This window comes from Pollachius pollachius (assembly GCF_949987615.1).
Source record: "Pollachius pollachius genome assembly, chromosome: 19".
Classification (NCBI taxonomy): Eukaryota; Metazoa; Chordata; class Actinopteri; order Gadiformes; family Gadidae; genus Pollachius; species Pollachius pollachius.
The window spans coordinates 17,854,668-17,878,595 of record NC_136952.1 but is presented as its reverse complement, the minus strand read 5'-3'; the positions used below and the strand labels follow the sequence as shown (position 1 = coordinate 17,878,595).

General features: G+C 47.6%; 1 protein-coding gene across 2 annotated transcripts in view; it reads left to right on the top strand.

Annotated features, from left to right (window-relative positions):
* LOC307090010 (corticotropin-releasing factor receptor 1-like) overlaps nt 1-23,928 on the top strand; it is a gene marked incomplete at its 3' end in the record, with an annotated part of 56,969 nt that overhangs the window by 29,419 nt on the left and 3,622 nt on the right. For both annotated transcript variants that reach the window (XM_079756535.1, XM_079756534.1), the window contains exons 6-11: nt 7,676-7,782; nt 11,103-11,223; nt 12,868-13,021; nt 19,759-19,819; nt 20,236-20,308; nt 22,861-22,946. In XM_079756535.1, the coding sequence (XP_079612661.1) occupies nt 7,676-7,782; nt 11,103-11,223; nt 12,868-13,021; nt 19,759-19,819; nt 20,236-20,308; nt 22,861-22,946 (602 nt within the window). The remainder of the gene's footprint in view (nt 1-7,675; nt 7,783-11,102; nt 11,224-12,867; nt 13,022-19,758; nt 19,820-20,235; nt 20,309-22,860; nt 22,947-23,928) is intronic.

The window sequence follows — 23,928 nt, the reverse complement described above, 5'->3', positions numbered from 1 at the left end:
AGTAGGCTGTCAGTCCTTTAGACCAGGACCCCAGGAGGCTGACAGTCCTTTAGACCAGGACCCCAGGAGGCTGACAGTCCTTTAGACCAGGACCCCAGGAGGCTGACAGTCCTTTAGACCAGGACCCCAGTAGGCTGACAGTCCTTTAGACCAGGACCCCCTGGAGGCTGACAGTCCTTTAGACCAGGACCCCAGTAGGCTGACAGTCCTTTAGACCAGGACCCCAGTAGGCTGACAGTCCTTTAGACCAGGACCCCCAGTAGGCTGCCTGGACTTGTGTCAGCTCCGACAGACCATGTTTATTGGTCCACTGGTTGCAATCGATTTGACATTTCCAGTCTTTGGTGGAGCAGAGAGGGGTTTGAGCAGCGAGGGCAGGCGGGCAGACCCCCGCACTCCAACGTATGGAACGGAGCGTCCTCGTCCCTGAGACCTCCGCTCTTCAGACCACGAGGGTCGCTTGACATTCTGCTCTGCTCCCACTCAGCCTGTGTCATGAACACAGCAGACATGCATCACACAATAGTGTGGACTACACCAAGCCGTGTGCCAACCAGCTCGGGGAACTAGAACTACAACTAACTACAACAACAATTAACTAGAACTAGGACTTCATCCTCTGTGACCCTGATTCAAGGCTTCCACAAATCATGTGTTCAAATTCCTCAAATCTTCGTTACATTTGGACACAAAAACGATGCCTACCTAGGAATAAATATCTGGTCCACTGGTGACTTCAGAACTGCTTGATAGAACCTCAAGGCGAAGGCAGGAAGGGCTTTCATAGAGTCATAGAGCCCACTGACTTATACAGCAGTGAAATCATAGAGTCATTAAGCCCACTGACTTATACAGCAGTGAAATCATAGAGTCATAGAGCCCACTGACTTATACAGCAGTGAAATCATAGAGTCATTAAGCCCACTGACTTATACAGCAGCGAAATCATAGAGTCATAGAGCCCACTGACTTATACAGCAGCGAAATCATAGAGTCATAGAGCCCACTGACTTATACAGCAGTGAAATCGTAGAGTCATAGAGCCCACTGACTTATACAGCAGTGAAATCATAGAGTCATAGAGCCCACTGACTTATACAGCAGCGAAATCATAGAGTCATAGAGCCCACTGACTTATACAGCAGTGAAATCATAGAGTCATAGAGCCCACTGACTTATACAGCAGCAAAATCATAGAGTCATTAAGCCCACTGACTTATACAGCAGTGAAATCATAGAGTCATTAAGCCCACTGACTTATACAGCAGTGAAATCATAGAGTCATAGAGCCCACTGACTTATACAGCAGTGAAATCATAGAGTCATTAAGCCCACTGACTTATACAGCAGTGAAATCATAGAGTCATAGAGCCCACTGACTTATACAGCAGTGAAATCTATGGTCCACTCTGCAGACATTGATAATGAGAGAACACAAATTGAATGCCTGCATATTGAATTTGGTAAAAAAAAATATATATTACACCTTCAAAGGAAAACCCCAAACAATGCCTGCCGAGCAGAACTAGGTCAATACCCCACCCCCATGTAAAGTAGAAAATAAGCAATTCAATTCGACAGCCGTTTAAAATTGGCCGACTCCCCCAAACCCCCAGAAACAAACCCAGAAACAAGTCGACGGCAGAGGCTTGACCTCAGGCCACGTTCACTAACGAGCCCGATGAGGCCCCGGTTAGCACACGCAGCCCGCCACCTCGTTATCACCAAGAGAAAAAGATGGTTCACATTGGAAGGACACCACAAAAACACAACCCAACATGGCCCTAAACCGCCAGGACACAGACTCCACCCTCAGGAGGAGCCCAGCCCTGACTCCACCCTCAGGAGGAGCCCAGCCCTGACTCCACCCTCAGGAGGAGCCCAGCCCTGACTCCACCCTCAGGAGGAGCCCAGCCCTGACTCCACCCTCAGGAGGAGCCCAGCTCTGACTCCACCGTCAGGAGGAGCCCAGCCCTGACTCCACCCTCAGGAGGAGCCCAGCCCTGACTCCACCCTCAGGAGGAGCCCAGCCCTGACTCCACCCTCAGGAGGAGCCCAGCTCTGACTCCACCGTCAGGAGGAGCCCAGCCCTGACTCCACCCTCAGGAGGAGCCCAGCCCTGACTCCAGCCTCAGGAGGAGCCCAGCTCTGACTCCACCCTCAGGAGGAGCCCAGCTCTGACTCCACCCTCAGGAGGAGCCCAGCTCTGACTCCACCGTCAGGAGGAGCCCAGCCCTGACTCCACCCTCAGGAGGAGCCCAGCTCTGACTCCACCCTCAGGAGGCACTGAGCAGAGAGCCGGGCCCTGGAGAGCGGTCCTCGGAGACCCACCCAGGGAGGACAGGCTGAGCCCACACTGTCCTCACAGACAAGTGTTTACAAACTTGACAACTGTCAAGTTTATTTGACAGTTATACGTTCTTTCCTTCATTTACCCAACAATACCTACAATTGGAAACGCAAACAGACAGGGAAAACATGAAGCATGTCCTGGGGAAAGAAGGAAAAAATACCCTTTCCTGCCTCAGGGAGAAGCTGGGAAGCACTTTATAATAACCAGGAAAACACATCCTAATGACTATCATCATTTTCATAGTGCATTGCTGTTGGATAACTGTATTATAACTGTTATTGTACTACGATAACAATATTGATAGTAAGAGCCTTGTCTCTTTTACCATTAATTATAAGACTGTGTTATTTATGTCTGTACCATTTTGCATTGGCATATTAAGCAAATTATAGCAATGCCTTTTCAAGCTAATTGAGCTCTTACCTTTAGTTAAATTGAATTTGAGATACAGATATTGAGAGAGATGGAGGGAGAGACATCATTGATGTAGAGAGAGATGAGATGGAGAGAGAGATGTAGAGAGATGTTGTAATTTAGATGATCTTCTTTCATTTTATCTGACATTATTTTGGGTATCAATTAAGATTTTTGTGTATTGGCAATGTAAAATGTGTGTTTTCCAAGCCAATAAACCCTTTGAATCTAGAAAAAGAACATATGCAAAGATGGAGTGAGAGAGGGAAATGGAAAGAGAGATAGAATGGACTGAGAGACAGTCGTGATGGAGAGATGGAGAAGCGAGATGCAGAGGGGGGTGACAACGGGAGATGGAGATGTGGAGAGAGAGAGGGATGGTCATACGAGATGCAGGGAGACGTGATGGCAAGAGACGGAGAAGTGATGGATTAAGGATCAGAAATAGGACATGACTGACTTAGCTCTACTGCACAGCTCACCGATTAGCCTTTAGAAAGCAGCGCAGATGTCAGTCTCGCTCGCTGCCAGTGTGGATGAAGCTCCTCTTTACGCTCCCACCGAACAGTTGGGAATAAAATATTCAACAACACACACCGGACCCCAGTCTGAGATACATAACAGGCTCTTTATTATTCATGGCAATTCGGGGTTTTGCCGGACATGCCCATCTGTTTTAGGTGGAAAACACGATGAATATGTTAAATGAATAATTTATTAACTTTCCAATTTAGATGTCACTATCCTTCGTCTACGTCGAAGTGATCGGGTCTAAACCTCCATCTTCTAATTATTTGATCTTTTTCATTCAATGTTTTCTCTTAAAGATTAATGAAAAACATTTCCAACTGATAAAAGCAGCCACTAGCTTGGTGGAATGGACAGACAGTCAGCAGTAGGATGTCTGTCCCGACCCCGAGGGAGAGGCTCCACGAGAGGGGACCTGTTCCTCTATTCATGCCTCATCCAAAGGGCTTGGGTTCTAAACCGCAGCATGTTGTGGTCCAGTCCGGTGGGGGAAAAATAGCTGCCTGCAGGTTCATTCAGATAGCGAAGCGGACATTTCGCCGCAATGTTGACTGTGGAGTTTGTTTAAAGCGAGAGGGATGAGGCCCCAGGCTGTTTTCTCAGGAGAAGAAAGAGAGGTTTATTGTCGTGAGACTGAAAATAGGCTCTTATTGTGGAAATCCGTTTCCTACACACGTTACGCGCACGCCACCACCGCGGGCTAGCGCTGGGTTTATATCATAACAATCCACACTTATTATGTTTTAAGAGCTTGAATAGCAGAAGAGTACAACAGGAACGAAGCAGGAACAATGTAAAGCCAAGGATCTGTATTTCAGAAAACCCCAAACTCTTAAATACAACACAAATAAACACATTTATGGGAAAATAAACAAAAACCCACACATGAAAATATGACGATACACAACATGGGTTGACAGGCTACCGGAAGGTTGCTAGTTCAATCCCCGGCTCCTCCTAGCTGTCGAGTGGCGAGGTGTCCCTGAGCAAGACACACTAACGACCTGGCTGTCGGCCTGCATGGCTGCTTTGAGTGGCCACTGGTTAGAGGAGCATTCTATAAATGCAGTTAATTTACATTACACAACATATCCATCAAGTTCCACTTCTTTGTAACCCCAATAGTACAGACAATGGCCTCCAGTCTAAAACCTGTTTAAACCAAACTACACACCACAACCTTCAACCTAAACCAAGCATTAACCAGTTTGTACCAAACAACACAACACAACCTCAAGGCATGAACTCAGTATAAACCCCTTCAACTAAAAACCACAGCTGCAGGGAGCCTTTGAGTCCAAATTAAAAGCGCCTGAGTACAATAGATAATGACGTGACATTATGAACCAGTTTGACGTTAATGTCAGTGCAGAGAAGCACAGCACGCATTAAACACACCCTGCCTCTAGGGCCCCTGCATCACGCTGTGACCAAACCTGTAGCAGACTGGTCACAAACCAGAAGCAAGCTAGCGCCAAACCAGGACCAAGCTGCTACCAATCCAGTACCAAACCAGAACAAAACTGGTACAAAACCAGGACCAAGCTGGTTCCAAACCAGGACAAGCTGGTTCCAAACCAGGACAAGCTGGTACCCAACCAGGACCAAGCTGGTTCCAAACCAGGACCAAGCTGGTTCCAAACCAGGACAAGCTGGTACCCAACCAGGACCAAGCTGGTTCCAAACCAGGACCAAGCTGGTTCCAAACCAGGACAAGCTAGTACCCAACCAGGACCAAGCTGGTTCCAAACCAGGACTAAGCTGGTTCCAAACCAGGACCAAACTGGTACCAATCAAGGACCAAACTGGTACCAAACCAGAACCAAACTGTTGCCAAACGAGGACTAAGTGGTAACAAACTGGTACCAAACCAGGACCAAACCGATACCAAACCAGGACCAAACCGGTACCAAGCTGGTTCCCAACCAGGACCAAGCTGGTTCCAAACCAGGACAAGCTGCTACCAAACCACCCCAATCTGGTGCCGAACAAGGACCAAGGTGGTAACAAACTGGTACCAAACCAGCACCAAACTGGTACCAAACCAGGACCAAACTGGTACCAAACTGGTACCAAACCACCAACAAACTGGTACCAAACGAGGACCAAACTGCTACCAAACAAACCAAGCTGGTTCCAAACTGGTATCAAACCAGGACCAAGCTGGTACCAAACCTGGAAAAAACTGGTATCAAACCAGGACCAAGCTGGTACCAAACCAGGACCAAACTGGTACCAAACCAGGGCCAAACTGGTACCAAACCAGGACCAAGCTGGTTCAAAACCAGGACCAAGGAGGTAACAAACTGGTACCAAACCAGGACCAAACTGGTACAAAACCAGGACCAAACTGGTACCAAACTAGTACCAAACCACCAACAAACTGGCCCAAAACCAGAACCAAACTGCTACCAAACCAGGGCCAAGCTGGTTCCAAACTGGTATCAAACCACAACCAAACTGATAGCAAACCTGGAAAAAACTGGTATCAAACCAGGACCAAGCTGGTACCAAACCCGGACCAAACTGGTACCAAACTGGTATCAAACCAGGACCAAGCTGGTTCCAAATCAGGACCAAGGTGGTAACAAACTGGTACCAAACCAGGACCAAACTGGTACCAAACCAGGACCAAGCTGGTTCCAAATCAGGACCAAGGTGGTAACAAACTGGTACCAAACCAGGACCAAACTGGTACCAAACCAACACCAAACTGGTACCAACCACCACCAAACTTGTTTCAGACTGGTACCAAACCAGGACCAAGCTGGTTACAAACCAGGAGCAAGTTGGTAACAAACCAGGACCAAACTAGTAAATAAACGGCACCAAACGTGTTCTCCTCTTCATCACTCCTCATCCTCTTCATCTGTAGGCGTGTGGTTGGGGGCTGCTGCAGTAGGTGTGTAGGGGGGTGAGATCAGAGCAGTCCATCTTTTATCTGGCCGTAGACACCGGCAGGTTACATAAATCCACTTAGAGCTGAGATTACAACGGCGCAGGAGGATCCAATCGCCATGGCGATCACAGTCTCTTCCTCAGCTCCCCACGGGCGCGCCCGTACACCAGCGTGTAATACCTTCACTGCACTCCTGCGCCCAAAAGGCCACGTGTGCGTGTGTGTGAAGTGTTTGTGGGTGTGTGTGTGTGTGCATGTTTCTTATTGTCCTCTTCATCTCTGGCAAATTACACAGCACCAAAAATAGAAGAGGATTTAAAATCTCCTGAAATCTTTTAAGCTCTCTGTTATCGTGGATGTGTTGTACGTTAATCAGAGTTACACAGCGACCTCACATTTTCTCTCATCCTCCTACGCCTTCTCCTCCTCACCTCCTATCTTCTCTTTCTTCTCTCTCTCCCATTCCTCCTCCTTCTCTCCACTCTCTCCTTCTCGCCCCCTCTTCTTAAACTCTTCTTCTCCTCTCTCTTTCCTTCTCCGCTCCTCTCCTCCTCTCCTCTCCACTCCTCTCGTCTCCTCCTCTCTACTCTCCTCTCTACTCCTCTCTTCCCTTCTCCTCCCCTCTCTAATCCTCCTCTTCTCTCCTCTATACTCCTCCTCTATCCTATCCTCCTCTCCACTCTACTCCTCCCCTCTCCTCTCTTTCTCTGTCCTCTCTACTCCTCCTCTCCTCTCCTCCTCTCTCTTCCTCTCCTCTCTCCTCTCCTCCTCTCCGCTCTACTCCTCCTCTCCTCTCTTCCTCTCCTCTCTTCTCTCTGCTCCTACTCTCCTCTCTCCTCCTCTCCTCTCTCTTCCTCTCCTCTCTCCTCCTCTCCTCTCTCTTCCTCTCCTCTCTTCTCTCTACTCCTGCTCTCCTCTCTCCTCCTCTCCCCTCTCTTCCTCTCCTCTCTCCTCCTCTCCTCTCTCTTCCTCTCCTCTCTTCTCTCTACTCCTGCTCTCCTCTCTCCTCCTCTCCTCTCTCTTCCTCTCCTCTCTCCTCCTCTCCGCTCTACTCCTCCTCTCCTCTCTTCCTCTCCTCTCTTCTCTCTACTCCTGCTCTCCTCTCTCCTCCTCTCCTCTCTCTTCCTCTCCTCTCTCCTCCTCTCCTCTCTACTCCTCCTCTCCTCTCTTCCTCTCCTCTCTTCTCTCTACTCCTACTCTCCTCTCTCCTCCTCTCCTCTCTCTTCCTCTCCTCTCTCCTCCTCTCCTCTCTCTTCCTCTCCTCTCTCCTCCTCTCCTCTCTCTTCCTCTCCTCTCTACTCCTCCTCTCCTCTCTTCCTCTCCTCTCTTCTCTCTACTCCTACTCTCCTCCTCTCCTCTCTCCTCCTCTCCTCTCTCCTCCTCTCCTCTCTCTTCCTCTCCTCTCTACTCCTCTGCTCCTCTCTCCTCTCCCCCTCCTCTCTCCTCTTTCCTCCCCTCCTCTCTCTTCTGTCCTCCTCTAGAAGAGGAGTAAGATGCACTACCAGATTGCGGTGATCATCAACTTCCTGGGTCACTGCGTCTCCCTGGTGGCTCTGCTGACGGCATTCTGCCTCTTCCTCTGTCTCAGGTAGGCAATGGTCAGTGGTCAGAGGTCAGTTGTCAGTGGAGAGGAGGAGACTACTATTACTACTACTACTACTACTACTAATAATAATAATAATAATAATAATGATATTGACATAGTAAATAATATAAAAAGGCATAATGATAATAATATTGACATAAATAATAGTAATAAATCTAATCCTGTGTGACAGAGGCTACGTCTGCATTCTCCAGATCAAAGCTCTTTGCGTTGTGATTCAAAAGACGTTTGGTCACGGACTCAAACCTTCGCCTATCTCCCTCTCACAGAGCCAGAGGCTTTAGAAATCCACAAACCCGTCTCTCCCCCTTCCTTCTCTCTCCCTGTCCCTCTCATTCCTCTCCTTTTCTCTCCCTTTCTCTCCCTAGTCCTCTCCTTTTCTCTCCCTGACTCGCCCTCCTGCTGTCCATCCCTCCCATTAAGCCATCCCTTCCTCATCCTTCCTTCCTTTCTTCTTCCTTCCCCCTTTTTCCTCCCCTTTCGCCTCCCCCTTCCTCCCCCTCTGCTCTTGGAAAGCATCCACCATCAACCCCACTACCTGAGGGCTAGGGGGAGAGGTGATAGAGGGGAGACAGGGGAGAGGCAGAGTGTTAGCACTTTAAACAACAGGGCTAGCTGTTAGCGTAGCCCCAGGGGGCTAGCTGTTAGCATACCCCCGGGGCGCAAGCCACTGCTAAAAGCGTCAAATGCAACAGAGCTGTTCACTGACCTCTGAGGAAACCGCTTATGAAGGAGTCATGTCAGGGAGGGGTGGAACGGGGGGGGGGGTTAGATAAGGAGAGGGTGAAGAGGAAACCGCTTACCAAGGAGTCATGTCATAGGAGGAGGGGGGAGAGGAGATAAGGGGAGGTGGAGAGAGTCAACAGGAGGAGAGAAGAGGAGGAGGGACGGGAGGGGAGGAAGAGAGAATGAAGGTGATGAATAACTCTCTACATCAGTGTGTCATAGCTCATCCTATGAACACACATGGGCATGAGAACACAGTTTGAACAGCAGCAGCGGTTCATGGAGAGCAGGACAGCGTATCCTGAGATCTCCCTGAGCGGGATGCCCTCACCCTTACCTGCCCCCTGTGAGCGGGAGCTGGGTTCACCTTTTAGATACAGCCTGTGCTAAATGGAAGGGTACAGAGTCACAGGCCAGGAGTCAGGGGAGGGGTAGTGATGCCCTTTCTCTGGGTTCAGGGAGTGGACCAATCAAGGCTGAACCAGAAGCTGAAAGCGTCTCCATCTGGGTTCTGAAACGGAGCCAAGAGCTGTGTTCTGAAGTCCTGCTTATTAACTCTGAATGGATAAACATACATTAGGAATCGCTCTGTGATAAGTGAAACCACTCACCCATCATGGAGAGAGATAGGGGGGGATGTGTGTGTGTATGAGTGTGTGTGTGTGTGTGTGTGTGTGTGTGTGTGTGTGTGTGTGTGTGTGTGTGTGTGTGTGTGTGTGTGTGTGTGTGTGTGCGCGCGTGCGTGCGTGCATGTGTGTGTGTGTGTGTAGGTGTGCGCGTGTGTGTGTTTGTGCACGTTGCAGATCCATCAGGCTTTCTCCTTAATTAATTAATGCTTGCGCCTCTGGCGCCTTCCCAGAGGAAGTGAGATCACTCTGCGCAATAAAACACCGGCTAACAGGCTAACCGTGAGTGAGAGTAAGAGTGCAGGCTTACCCGGTAGCATGCTCGATGTGATGCTGACGGGCTCACCTTTTAGCAGGTGCTAACAGGCTAACCATGTAGCAGCAGAGCGACATACGCATTCTTAATATGGCTGTGGGGGAAATAACCTCTCTCCAGGTTGGCAGAGCCGGGGGGGGGGGGGGGCTGTCCCAAGGTTAGCTTGTTGTTGGGCTGCGCGTGGCTACAAGCATCTATTTACACCGCAAGCTTTCGGCTGGGTTTTAATTGTCCCTGTCAGCTATTTTAATGTAACTGTTGGACAACAGCAGCAGAAATAGACGGATTATGTTGCATGGTTACGTCAGGTTGTGTTAGAGGGAGCAATCACATGGTGTTTCCACCCTGATTTCACCCTGATGGATGGGATTTGATAGTTTTATTAATAGCTCATCAGTGTCACTTCGCATTCTGCTGTTAACTATTTGTCTCGCATGCAGGCACGTACACACACTCTCTCTCTCACACACACTCTCTCTCCCTCACACACACTCTCTCTCACAGTCTCTCTCTCCTTCATACACACTCTCTCACCCTCACACAATCTCTTCCTTTAACACTCTCTCCCTCACAAACTCTCTCTCTCCCCCACACACTCTTGCTCCCTCACACACTCTCTCTCTCTCCCACACACTCTCTCTCCCTCACAAACTCTCTCTCTCGCACACACTATCTCCCTCACACACTCTCTCTCTTCCTCACACTCTCTGTCTCCCTCACAAACTCTCTCTCTCCCTCACACACTATCTCCCTCACACACTCTCTCTCCCTCACACACACTCTCTCTCCCTCACACACACTCTCCCTCACACACAGTGCCCAGTTTTTTTAGTTTGGCATGACTTTCTGTGTTTCCTGTGTGTTTCAAACTAATCTAGATTCTGGTTTGTTTGTAGAGCTGTGTTCGAATACTGGAAGTCTGGTATGTTTGTGGTATCTCTCCCTCTCAGAGGAGCTACCTGGTGTGTTCACAGGGCTCCGGGCCTCACAGCCTATCATGTTCCCCTCCGTACGGGGTGCCAGTGTAAGAGTTGGCCTGCGGTGGGCCCCCCGCGGACCGCGCTGGCTCCCCTAACGTGTCTCCTGTGTCTCTCCCAGTGTGTCTCTACCATCCCACTCACAACTTCTGGGTCACGTTTGACGGCCCATTGTAGTGGACACAATCCCTGTACTAGCTCACATCATTCTTACCAAGAAATAATTGAGCTTTTCTCTGAAATGCTAGCTGTCTTTCTATTTGGTTTGCAGCATGATACATTCCCTTCAAAAAAAATCTTAACACAAATATGATATGAATAATAGCATTTGAAATGATTGTATTCATACAAATGATCATATTCTAATAAATAAATGACACCAATAGGGGCGCCCCAGTGGTATCCGGGTAGAGCACGTACCACTAAGGGCCAGTCCTCACCACAGCGACCCATGTTAGATTCCTGCCCGTGGTCCTTTGCTGCATGTTCTCCCCTCTATATCCCATACCTTCCTGTCTTACTCACTAACAGACATGCTGGCCCCCAGAGGCCCTGCGGCCGCTCCATTGGAAGATGTCTGTTTAAATGGCGTGGTTTAGTGGTGAACATGTCCATGATGCATCCCAAATGGGTCTCTAACAGCCCTCCACCCTGCAGGAGCATCCGCTGCCTGCGGAACATCATCCACTGGAACCTGATCGCTGCCTTCATCCTGCGCAACGCCACCTGGTTCATCGTCCAGCTCAGCATGAGCCCCGAGGTCCACGAGAGCAACGTGGTGAGAGGGGCTTCATACATACGGTGTTCCTCATGTTGGCAGTAGGCGTGTTCTAATGGCAGTGTGGTTAGATGCTGTGGGCTTCATACATACAGTGTTCCTCATGGTGGCAGTTAGCGTGTTGGCAGGGCAGTGTTGTGACACGCTGGCAAAAGACGGATGACACAGAACAGCGTGGCCGCAGATGCGGGTGATTCAAAACTCCTTGGCAGAGAGCCCCCGTGGCCTTCTGGGCCATTTCATCAGTTAACACGTACTCGTCAAGACTCGCCTCTTACGAAGGCTTCATGTTCAAATAAACGGTCATCCTTTATTCAAGGTTGAAATCAGCTTCTGGTCGTCGTCTGACATTTTGCAACATCTTCCCTTTCTGGGCTGGGCAGCGCTACTGTGTCCAGCCCCAACCCCAGCGTGGTTTAATGTTTATGCCTGGTTAGCAACGGGCATCCCAAGGAAGGAACACAGCACGGGTGTAATTGTATTGTATTCCTGTGGGTGTATTCCATAGGAATACAATTAATGGTAAAGCGGGCGCCCTATTTTTAAAAGCCCTTTTCTGTGTGAGCGGTCCCTTGTAGCTTATCAACCCCTCATCGACTGGCCCAACCATACGCCGCAGATGCAAGAGGCTAGGCACCACAGCCTCTCTAGCTGATGCTTATGGGGGTTCATCACATTGTCCAGACAAGGGCCTTAAACCAGGACGTAAGTCAGTCCTTTAGCACACATGCAAGCCATCCCAATATTCTTTTCCCTCATGATGTTACATCCAATACAAAGTAAATGGTAGACACCCATCTCGTGACGTTGGCTCAGCCAGTGCGTCCGCGTTTCTGAGTGCTAGCATCTTAGTGTGGTAGCATGTTAGTTTGATTGCAGGTTGGAGTGTTGGCCTGGTCGTTGGGTTGGCGTGTTGATGTGTTGACTTTGTGTGTGTTAGCATGTCAGTCTGCTGGTGTTTTAATGTCAACATGTTGCATGGTAGCGTTCTACGTGGGCTCTTGCTGGCGTAAACAAGAAATGTATGAACACTTGAATCTCTGCCACATTTGGCACATTAACCTTTGCTGGGAATACTGTGTCAATCGAATAATTGTATAGTCCAACCCTACAGACGAAATAAATGAATCAAAGATTTCACCAACATTAATCAGCTTGTAAGGTAAGCAGGAGAATATATTGTGACAATCATTAAATACATTTTCTTTCTCTCTATGACATTAGTAGCATAGGGTGTATACTCTTAACCTTCCAATAAATCAACCGCCCCCCCTTGACATCTATGAAAGCTTAATGAATGGCTCTAAATTAATTATAATACGATCCAAGCGCTTCAAGGGACTTCATGATTTGAACGGCCTTCAACCTATAAATGGCTTTAAGACGGATTACTGATTGAACACTGATGATCATTAGGGGGCTGAACGGCGTTCTCAATGGTGAGGGTGTGAAGAGCACTGATGGTCATGGAGGTGTGTTCTGAGTAGTGACCCTATGAAGCTCACTGATGGTCATGGAGGTGTGTTCTGAGGGTATGAAGCTCACTGATGGTCATGGAGGTGTGTTCTGAGGGTATGAAGCTCACTGATGGTCATGGAGGTGTGTTCTGAGGGTATGAAGCTCACTCATTGGATGTCTTTGCAGGTGTGGTGCCGTCTGGTTACAGCCTCCTTCAACTATTTCCACTCCACTAACTTCTTCTGGATGTTTGGCGAGGGGTGCTACCTGCACACCGCCATCGTGCTGACCTACTCTACAGACCGCCTGCGCAAATGGATGTTCATCTGCATTGGCTGGTGTAAGTAACATGACCCTTGCCTTACGGCCAATTGCTACATGTTGTGGTTCTCTGTAAGCACTTCTTATGCACGTTCACAGTGTAGGGCTCTCAAGTCTCACGCATTCGGAGTGAGACACATGCAATTCAACCCATGCCCACGCTCACACGGCACACTTCGTATTTTTCATGCAGAGAAATGACCAGGATAGCGCCGACCAATTTGCGCCTCTATTTAACAGTGGAACAGGTAGGAATCAAATGGGTTTCCCGTACGTAGGGTAACCAGACGTCCTCTTTTGCCCGGACACGCCCACTTTTTGAGACACTTTAAAAAAAATGTGTGGCGGAATTTCAAAATCGTCCAGGATTTTCTTAAAGCCTCATACATGTTCACATTGAATTTCGTCGTTCACAAACTAGTTAGGCTACGCCCTCCCCTTCTCAGTTCTGTTCGCTGTGCATTGGTTGAAGTGAGTACGGGGAGTGTTTAAGTAGAGCCTTCAGATTGGACGGTTTGACTTACTTAGTTACCGTCATGTTTTGTATTTATTTCTTTACCATTATTGTTTTATAGGGACAAACATTAACAAATTTCTCCTACAGGGGATTGATAAAGTTCTATCTATTGAACAGAAAGAAACACTTGGTCATACTTTACACAATTTACCACAGCATTGGCCTACTGAATGCCACAGATATATTTTAAGCATTGGACTGAATGCCACATAAATATATAATTATGTTTTTGCACGTTTGCAACGTTTAAAAGTTCAGGGAAAAGTATACGCCTCTACTGGTGTTGCTTAAGCCAATAGCCTTTTGAGGCAGTGTTGTTTACTGTCATACCTTTCCCCCCCCGCCGACAAAATCTCACTCTGAACTCAGTTCAAAACTTGAGAGCCCTGCTTATGTTTCATGGGACTCATTAAAATGCTAAAAGTCTTTATTGGCATCTGGCACTTTAACTGATTAATGTTGGTTTAACAGACTAATGGTACATTGTAGATAAACTGACTAATGGTAGTTTAACTGACAAATGATGAAGTATCTGACAAAGTATCAAACTGTTGGAATGGTAGCCATAACAAAGTACTGCCGACCTGGACTTTGCAGTCCAGGTATCAAATTAAGGTGCAAATTAAGCTATTTTATTACACTTGGAACAAACTACCATTAGTTAAACAGACTAATGGTATTAAATTGACAAATGGTAGTTCAATTTACTAAAGGTCTTTTAACTGGTAATCTTTAAGATCTCAGATTCGTTCTCTTTGGCAGCGCCGATGGCAAAATAACTGTCAGACGTTACACACACAAGTGTGTTGGAGAGTGTGTTGTTTAGCTCACCTACCCTCCCTGGGGTAACCGCTACTGCTGGGGAACACGTTACAAACAGCAGTACTTGTGATTTGAATGGAGAGAATGTCGCCAAACAACACCCAGCTAGTAATATTCTTACTAATCCAAATGCAATGACTATCAACCGAGGGCCATATGCTTACCGACTAATGGTAGTTAAACTGAATTATGGTAGTTTAACTGACTAATGGTAGTTTAACTGACAAACTTTAGTTTAACTGACTAATGGTTATCTACCTGACAAACTGAAGTACCGACTAACGGTAGTTAAACTGAGTAATGGTAGTTAAACTGAGTAATGGTAGTGTAACTGACTCACAGTAGTTCAACTGAGTAATGGAAGTTGAACTGACTAATGGTAGTATAACTGACTAACAGTAGTTTAACTGACTAATGGTAGTTTGGCTGACTTATAGTAGCTGCACCGACTAACAGAATTTGAACTCACTCCGGTCATGTGCTGTACCTGGTCGTTTGTGAGCATGCCATACGAGTTTGTGGTGGTTGAGATATGTCCGGCGTCTGTGCTGTGGTCTTTATGAACTTATTTTAGTCGGGGACTGACCCGGGCTGAGACTAAAATAGACCAAAGAATCTTAGGTGGGACGTGCAGTGTGGGAACAAGGGCATGGGGTGTTGTGTGGCGGTGTTGTGTGGTAGGTGGGGGGGGGGGGCTATGAGCTCAGAAATATATTACTTTCCATGGATTATGTCATCGTATGTGGATACAAAATCCTTGTGGGTTCCGATTCCCCCCGATGGCTCTTCTGTGTTCGCAGAACGCTCATCCCTGACATTGAAGACAGCCGTTTGTCACTTCCTCCACTGCTGGGTGAAATAAGATATGGGATTGGTTCTGGGAATATCGCTGCTTACGTCTGGGCTCCCTGTATGTGATGTTCTACTCATTAAGCCTAAATCTGATGGTACAGCAGTAGTACTAGTCCTTGCCCTGTATGTCATCTTAAACTAGCAGCACCGTATCTAGCAGCAGTAATACTAGTCCGTACCCTGTATCTTATGTTAAACTAGCAGCGCCGTATCTAGCAGCAGTAATACTAGTCCGTACCCTGTATCTTATATTAAACTAGCAGTGCTGTATCTAGAAGCAGTAGTACTAGTCCTTACCCTGTATCTTATGTTAAACTAGCAGTGCTGTATCTAGCAGCAGTAGTACTGTATCTTGTGTTTAACTCCATTCATATTGTGATTAAGGGCATTTAGCAGCCGCATTTATCCAAAACGACTTACAATGGTTATTAAACAAATTCACTGTGGTGTCAACCATGCAAGGTGACAGCCAGCTCGTCGGAAGCAGTTAGGATTAGGTGTCTTGCTCAGGGACGCATCGACACTGTTGTTCTTGTTCAACCCAGTTGTTCTTGGCCGACCCCTCTCTTCCAGAGCGGGGAGGTCGGGCTCAAGGTCAGAAAGAGCTGATCAATTCAAAAGAACAGCGGTTACCAACAGTAAAATGATCAAATGAGGCTGATAATAATGAAGATGCTGGATTCCAATGCCTTTAAATGGGTAAAACATCCCAACACATTATAATACAGATTAGACATCCGCTCGGAGAGGAGGCTGGATCCTTTTTTTACGTTCTAGCTAGTTTTATGGTTAGACCTTTTATCCAGGCTTAGATACGTTCTGTATCTTTTATCCCATTCTGCCTGGACACATTCTCTACACGATTGCTAGTTTGACTGATACTGGTGTTTTTTTGTGTGCACTCTGTAAAGCGTCTTTGAGTACTTAGAAGCGCTATATTAATCAAATATATTTTTATATTCCTTCAACTTGCACAAACAGCTGCCCAGATGAAGCAGGCTACGTGGAAATCTACAAACACAAGGAATTGGTACAGGATTTTAAAATGTCGCCCCAAAAACACAAGCACCAACAATGCTTTGAGCCCAGCAATGTGCAAGCAGCAGAAGATAAGGGAGGCAATGTCTCCAGACTATCGGAGGAAGGACGCATCGGTACTCGATGGATGGTTCTAATTTCATGCAGGGCGGCCAATCAGATCCTGCGGTGTGTGTGTGTGTGTGTGTGTGTGTGTGTGTGTGTGTGTGTGTGTGTGTGTGTGTGTGTGTGTGTGTGTATATGTGTGCGACTGTGTGGGTGGGCCTGTACACATCTATTGACAGGAAGGCAATGGGTAGATACCTGGAAGATGCAACTTACTTTGCCAGGTGGTGTGTTGCAGACTAAGATGTGAAGCTGGTCTGAGTTTAGAGGGACTGGTCTGAGTTTAGACGGGAGTTAAGAGGTCACGACTGGAGGCCAGCATAGTCATCCGATGAAAAGTTTGCCGGCTGTCCAGTCAATTAGAACAGCAAGAGAACAATGCAAATTGCCATAACAATTATAACAAACTTTGTGAAATGCATCCAGCACTCAATAGTAAGGTCTCAGATAGTGTCGATAGTGGGCCAGTCATCAGTGACATGCCATGGCCCAATATATGTCCTAGTCTGTCCCTGACTCTTTCTGAATCATTCAATATCAACACAGCCTGTTGTTCAGAAACACCTGGACGCAGGCCTAATAGAAACAGTCCAGACGCCACTGTTGCCTCCCAGGCTGTCAATGCTGCTCTGCATGGCGGTGTTACACCACGCCAACAGAAGGCTGTCCAGCATCCTCACACTTGGCAGGATCAACGCTCAATATGTGGTCATGGGATGAAACATCTCGGGGGTTTAACATGTGCTGAAGATCCAGTTGACGCTTTGAAATATGGTACAGTCCGACACCAACGAAACAGAAAACCCTGTACATGTATAAGGCTTGTTGCTTGTGTATAATTATTAATGTTTGTGTGTGTGTGTGTGTGTGTGTGTGTGTGTGTGTGTGTGTGTGTGTGTATATGGTTTGTGTCTGGTGTGTATATCTGGTTGTGATGGGTGTATGTATTTGCTGTGTGTGAGTGCATGTGTGCATGTGTGTCTGTGCTTGTTTGTTTGTTGTGAGTTTGCTCTGTGTTTGCTGTGTGTGTGTGTGTATGTGTGTGTGTGAGATATGTGAGATGTGTGCTATGTGTGTGTGTGTGTGTGTGTGTGTGTGTGTGTGTATGTGTGTGCGTGTGTGTGTGTTTGCTATGTGTTTACTGTATGTGTGTGTGTGTGTGTGTGTGTGTGTGTCTGTGTGTGTGTGTGTGTGTGCTGTGTTTTAGCTGTGTGTGTGGTTGTGTGTGTGTGGGGGTACCAGAGCATCCCTTAGCTAAAACATCTTATTTCCCACTGGCCATGACCCAGCCTTGGCGTTGAGAATGTTTCCATTGTTAATATCAGACTAAAAGCAGGGCATGAAAGCATTTCAGAAACCTGACAGAGATGACCCCCTCCTAAAGCGCTTGTATTTCCTCTGACAGTTATGAACAGTATTGGTGGGGCTTTCTCTAATGCTTCCTTTCACACTGTCAGACCGGGCTCCAGGGATTAGTGCTGTTGTCCTGGTCCCGCCCCCCAGGGCGCCTTGAACAACGTTTTCAAACCCGCCAGGCCAACAGGACATGGCAGCAAATTACAGCATTGCTGTGAAAATAATAAACAAACTCAAGTTAGCTCAAGTCCACCTCGACGTCCACCCCCCCCCCCCCCGTGCTGTAGATAGACAGAGTCGCGGCGATAGGAACGGGACGCCGTGTGCCTCTGGGTAAGAGGGCACCTTGGGAGGGAGCAGCATTGTTGTTGGCCTGGTTCCATTGTACAGGTTGGACTGGTTTCAGAGGGATAAGTGGGTCGCCAAGCATCATGCAGCACTGGTGTGTAGGAAGGACTCTAGGGCTTGTCTGACTTTAATCTCAAGCATTATAGATATTCAGGACTTTATTTCTCCACAGGGAAATTATCACTGCCCAAGGTAGAAAAATAATATTGCAGAATTCAGAGTAGCAATACATTAAGTACAAGTCCTGTGACGCTACTGGGTTGAACTCCTTCAAGATGGTCTTTCCTTTGTTGTGTGCTGTCACAGGCCTGTCCGTTGTGTGACCCACTATACTGGGACCCCATACTGCATCCCGTAACTAACCCCCAAAACTGAGGCCCCCATCACTCCCCAGGGCCGGTGGTAGGAGACCCTTTAGTGTCAGGTGGAAGGGGGTCTTCTGGGACTGTCTCAGTTTCACTTGGCAGCCAGAAATGGCCGCTCTGAGCACCTTATTGTCTGTTGGCGACTTAGCGAGACGGAGCATCATGATGCATTAGCGTCATCCAAGGGGCTGTTCCAAAGAAAGCTCTTGGGCTGTGACGGGTTCTGGCTCGCCGTAGCGGATTCCGCTTCTAAAGCACTATTACCGTGACAGACCTTCAGAGATATGACTATTGTTGGATACCTCTCTTTTCCCAACGCTGAGCTTTCATAGCAGTGGCTTCGGAAAGGCAGAGCAGGCCCCTGGGTTTGACTGGAGGGTCATTGGTTCCATCCTCCACTCGTCCTGGTGACAGTACTGACATGTCCTTGAGTTTGACAAGCGAGTCCTTCACTGCTCGCCAAAGAGCTGGTCATGACCGTTCATGGTGGACCCCGCCCCTCTTGGTGTGGAGGATGTGTTCATGGTGGACCCCGCCCCTCTTGGTGTGGAGGATGTGTTCATGGTGGACCCCGCCCCTCTTGGTGTGGAGGATGTGTTCATGGTGGACCCCGCCCCTCTTGGTGTGGAGGATGTGTTCATGGTGGACCCCGCCCCTCTTGGTGTGGAGGATGTGTTCATGGTGGACCCCGCCCCTCTTGGTGTGGAGGATGTGTTCATGGTGGACCCCGCCCCTCTTGGTGTGGAGGATGTGTTCATGGTGGACCCCGCCCCTCTTGGTGTGGAGGATGTGTTCATGGTGGACCCCGCCCCTCTTGGTGTGGAGGATGTGTTCATGGTGGACCCCGCCTCTCTTGGTGTGGAGGATGTGTTCATGGTGGACCCCGCCTCTCTTGGTGTGGAGGATGTGTTCATGGTGGACCCCGCCCCTCTTGGTGTGGAGGATGTGTTCATGGTGGACCCCGCCCCTCTTGGTGTGGAGGATGTGTTCATGGTGGACCCCGCCCCTCTTGGTGTGGAGGATGTGTTCATGGTGGACCCCGCCCCTCTTGGTGTGGAGGATGTGTTCATGGTGGACCCCGCCCCTCTTGGTGTGGAGGATGTGTTCATGGTGGACCCCGCCCCTCTTGGTGTGGAGGATGTGTTCATGGTGGACCCCGCCCCTCTTGGTGTGGAGGATGCGTACATCCACAGATTGGTGAGAGGCAGGAGGGGGTTTCAACGGCCGTAGCTACGGTGGCCTTTCTATTAAAGGCTGTGCTTTTCATGTTTGCTAAGTGTTTTACTTTCGCTAAAAAAAGTGCTGTTCCTATGTCAGGATCATGTTTCCTTTCCCTCTGTTTCTCCCTCACAGGCATTCCCTTCCCGATCATTGTTGCGTGGGCCATCGGGAAGTTGTACTATGACAACGAAAAGTGAGTAGCTGGATGTGTCCCGGGAAAACAGGAAGGCACACCAGGGTCATGGTCTCAATGAAAAGCCAAAGTCAGGGTCCTCCATCGATCCATTGTAGAGCCGTGGTTTACCCTCCCCACCACGTCACCCAGCAGCCCTGCAGTGCTCTAGTGGTTATCTTGATTGATCACCAGCTCTGCAGGACAGCATGTGCTGCTAATTTAAACAATATGCAGTAGAACACACTCAATTAGTCTCACAGCGCCCTGCCTGTCCCCGCTAACAAACAAGTTCAGACCCCCGTTAATGGGCCACGCCTGACAAGTACATGGCAGGCTTTTTAAAAAGATAATTGTGTGGAGGATGACAGTGATTGGATAAGGGGGGGGGGGGGGGGCATGTACCAAACATTTAAACTGTAATGATGTGATTTCAGGTGCTGGTTTGGGAAGCGGGCCGGAGTCTACACAGACTACATCTACCAGGGACCCATGATCCTGGTTTTGGTGGTAAGAGAGTCTGATTCAGAATCCTTTATTAATCCTGAGAGGAATTATTGTCACAAATATTCTGCTCATGATAGAAAATAGTAATACAGAATATAGAATAGAAAAGTACAATTATAGAAGTAAAATTATAAAATACATTAAGGCAATGAAAATATGAAATTTAAAATCATACGCACACGTATAGGTTGTGAGTGCGTCGGGTGGCGGCCAATAGGTGGCACTCTTTCCTCTGGCCTTAACATCAATCCCGATGCCCCGGTGCAGTGACGGGGACACTGTGCTGTGGAAGGCGCCGTCCTTCGGTGGAGACGTAAAAAACCGAGGTCCTGACTCACTGAGGTCATAAAAGATCCCAGGGCACTTATTGCAAAGAGAAGGGGTTTCCCCGGTGCCCTGGCCCAACCAGGCTCATTCAATCTGGCCCCCTAATCATCCTCCTGTATAATTGGCTGACTCATTAATTCCCTCACTCTCCACCTCAAGCTGGTGTGTGGTGAGCGTTCTTGCGCAGATTGGCTGCCGTGCATCACCCAAGTGGGTGCTACACACTGGTGGTGGTGAGTGAGGTCCCCCCTTCACTGTAAAGCGTCTTTGAGTGTCTAGAAAAGCACTATATGAATTCAATCCATTATTATTATTATTATTACAAGGGAACCCTGTTTCCCACTTGTCTTCATCAAAACTTGGCCTCCATTTTAAAAAAAAATTTAAAAACCCTTATCCATGAAAGATGCAATATGTGAGATTATTATTATTCATTCAAAAAAAAACTACTATCATTATCAACAGAATGTGAAGAACACTTTTGCCGTTGTGTCCAAGAAGTCTATGTATTGTGCCGCAGACAGTTAGCAGCCAGCCCAGCTAACCCAGGCCATTCCGTTGTGTAGTACCACTCTGCACCTCTAGGGTTGCCGTCACTGCAGGGTCCATTTGGCCCTGGATGAAGGGTGAAGGATGGGAAGTGCTGCCCAGAGGGCTGATCTAACCTTTAGTCAATCATGTCAGAGTACACTGGAAAATGGGAGGCTGCTTTAAACGCACCACTTGAAGGAGATAAATTGACAACAGACAGCACCAATTCACTGTCAACAGGAACCTTCAGGCTATGTTCAGTTGGGTGATGCGTTTGCGGGGGAGGGGGGCGGGGGGGGGGTGGTTGACCAAAGGAATCGGAATCGGAATCTGAATCGCTTTATTATCATTGCACATTGCACAATAACATTTAAATTTCATCCAGACATTTTGATTCACAACAATAATTTTTTAATATATAAGACAGGTAAAGAAATATAACAATAAATAACAAATACCAAATTAAAAAGAAAGATACAGAAAAATAAGAATAGCTGCTGAGGTAAACGGTATATTTTCTGGTAATAGGAGTGGACACCACAACTTTCTAATGATATGCTGTTCTGTTTGGGACTAATCTGACAGGAGGGTTAATTGTACACGTTGCCCTTTCAATATAGTGGGACACAAACAGTGACATCTCTGGTTTGTTTCTGACCACATGAATGACTGGATGAATCAAGTATACAGTAAGCATACTCAAGGTATGATCACTTATTTCCTGATGGAGCAATAGAGGAATATTAGTCTGTGTTATTTTGTCGTTCCCTGAATCTGGGTCTGGGGTGACGTTGTTAAGATGTGGACCAAAGCAGCTGGCGGAAGGCCTCGTTCACTCCAGGTGCCCTGCAAGCTCTGGAGAGCAGAGTCAGCCATTCTTCAGCACTGTTTATTATAGGACATTTATTATTTATTCCCCATTTGAACTTCTATGGATGCTTCAAAATAACCAGGGGCCGGGGATACACGCATGCTAAAAATGTACACACTCACGGGATTGTGAGATGCTTGGGACAAAAGCGTCCCAAACAAATGGTGTCTATTATATTATGCATAAAGTATTATTCATCTCGGGATTTGGGCAATCTAATAAAAGAAGCATGCAGAGTGTGATACGCCAGAGAAGCGACTAAAGCTGAAGCTACGCAACATTCTCCTGCTCTAAAATAAGAAAACTTCACTGTTTAGAATTCCGCTGCTTAACAGCTTGAAATATTTCTGCCATGAATGACAAAGCCAGGCTCAAACATAGCCCTGTGTACACCTAATAAAATAGATTCCAGCCATAAAGCAACTGGTCCAACCCTTTATTTGTCATATTTATTACAGCAAGAGAGAGAGACTATAAGTTATATCATTTCCACTGGGGGAGGTGCACACATGCAGTTCTGGTTTAATGAAAACTAAATGTAATCCTTTTTAACCATTCTTAATTCTTAAGAGGTCAAATAATAATATAAATGATACTATATATCACATCTTTCATCATTCTTCCTCTTCTTAAATGGACACTAGTGGTAGTATCAGGACGTTCGTCCTCGGTCACAAACTTAACGAGCTAGTTAGTTTTGTAGCATCTGCGATCACGAGACAAATTAATCTGGAGAAACCGAATCATGTCAGACCTAGTCATGGGACCACGATGGCAAAGCTCAGGACAAACAGAGTGATCCTTTGATCTTTTTTTGTTCTCACAGATTAACTTCATCTTCCTCTTCAACATCGTCAGGATCCTCATGACCAAACTACGAGCCTCTACCACATCAGAAACAATCCAGTACAGGTACACTGCTAACCTTCCTGTATGGGGACACTACTAACCTACCAGTACAAGTTAACTACTAACCTACCAGTACAGGTTCACGGCTAACCTTCCTGTATGGGGACACTACTAACCTACCAGTCCAGGGACACTACTAACCTACCAGTACAAGTTAACTACTAACCTACCAGTACAGGTTCACGGCTAGCCTACCAGTACAGGTACACTGCTAACCTTCCTGTATGGGGACACTACTAACCTACTAGTACAGGGACACTACTAACCTACCAGTACAGGGACACTACTAACCTACCAGTCCAGGGACACTACTAACCTACCAGTCCAGGGACACCACTAACCTACCAGTACAGGGACACTACTAACCTACCAGTCCAGGGACACCACTAACCTACCAGTACAGGGACACTACTAACCTACCAGTCCAGGGACACTACTAACCTACCAGTCCAGGGACACTACTAACCTACCAGTACAGGGACACTACTAACCTACCAGTCCAGCGACACCACTAACCTACCAGTACAGGGACACTACTAACCTACCAGTACAGGGACACCACTAACCTACCAGTACAGGTTCACTACTAACCTTCCTGTATGGGGACACTACTAACCTACCAGTACAGGGACACTACTAACCTACCAGTCCAGGGACACTTCTAACCTACCAGTCCAGGGACACTTCTAACCTACCAGTCCTGGGACACCACTAACCTACCAGTACAGGGACACTACTAACCTACCAGTACAGGGACACTACTAACCTACCAGTCCAGGGACACCACTAACCTACCAGTACAGGGACACTACTAACCTACCAGTACAGGGACACTACTAACCTACCAGTCCAGGGACACTTCTAACCTACCAGTCCTGGGACACCACTAACCTACCAGTACAGGGACACTACTAACCTACCAGTACAGGGACACTACTAACCTACCAGTCCAGGGACACCACTAACCTACCAGTACAGGGACACT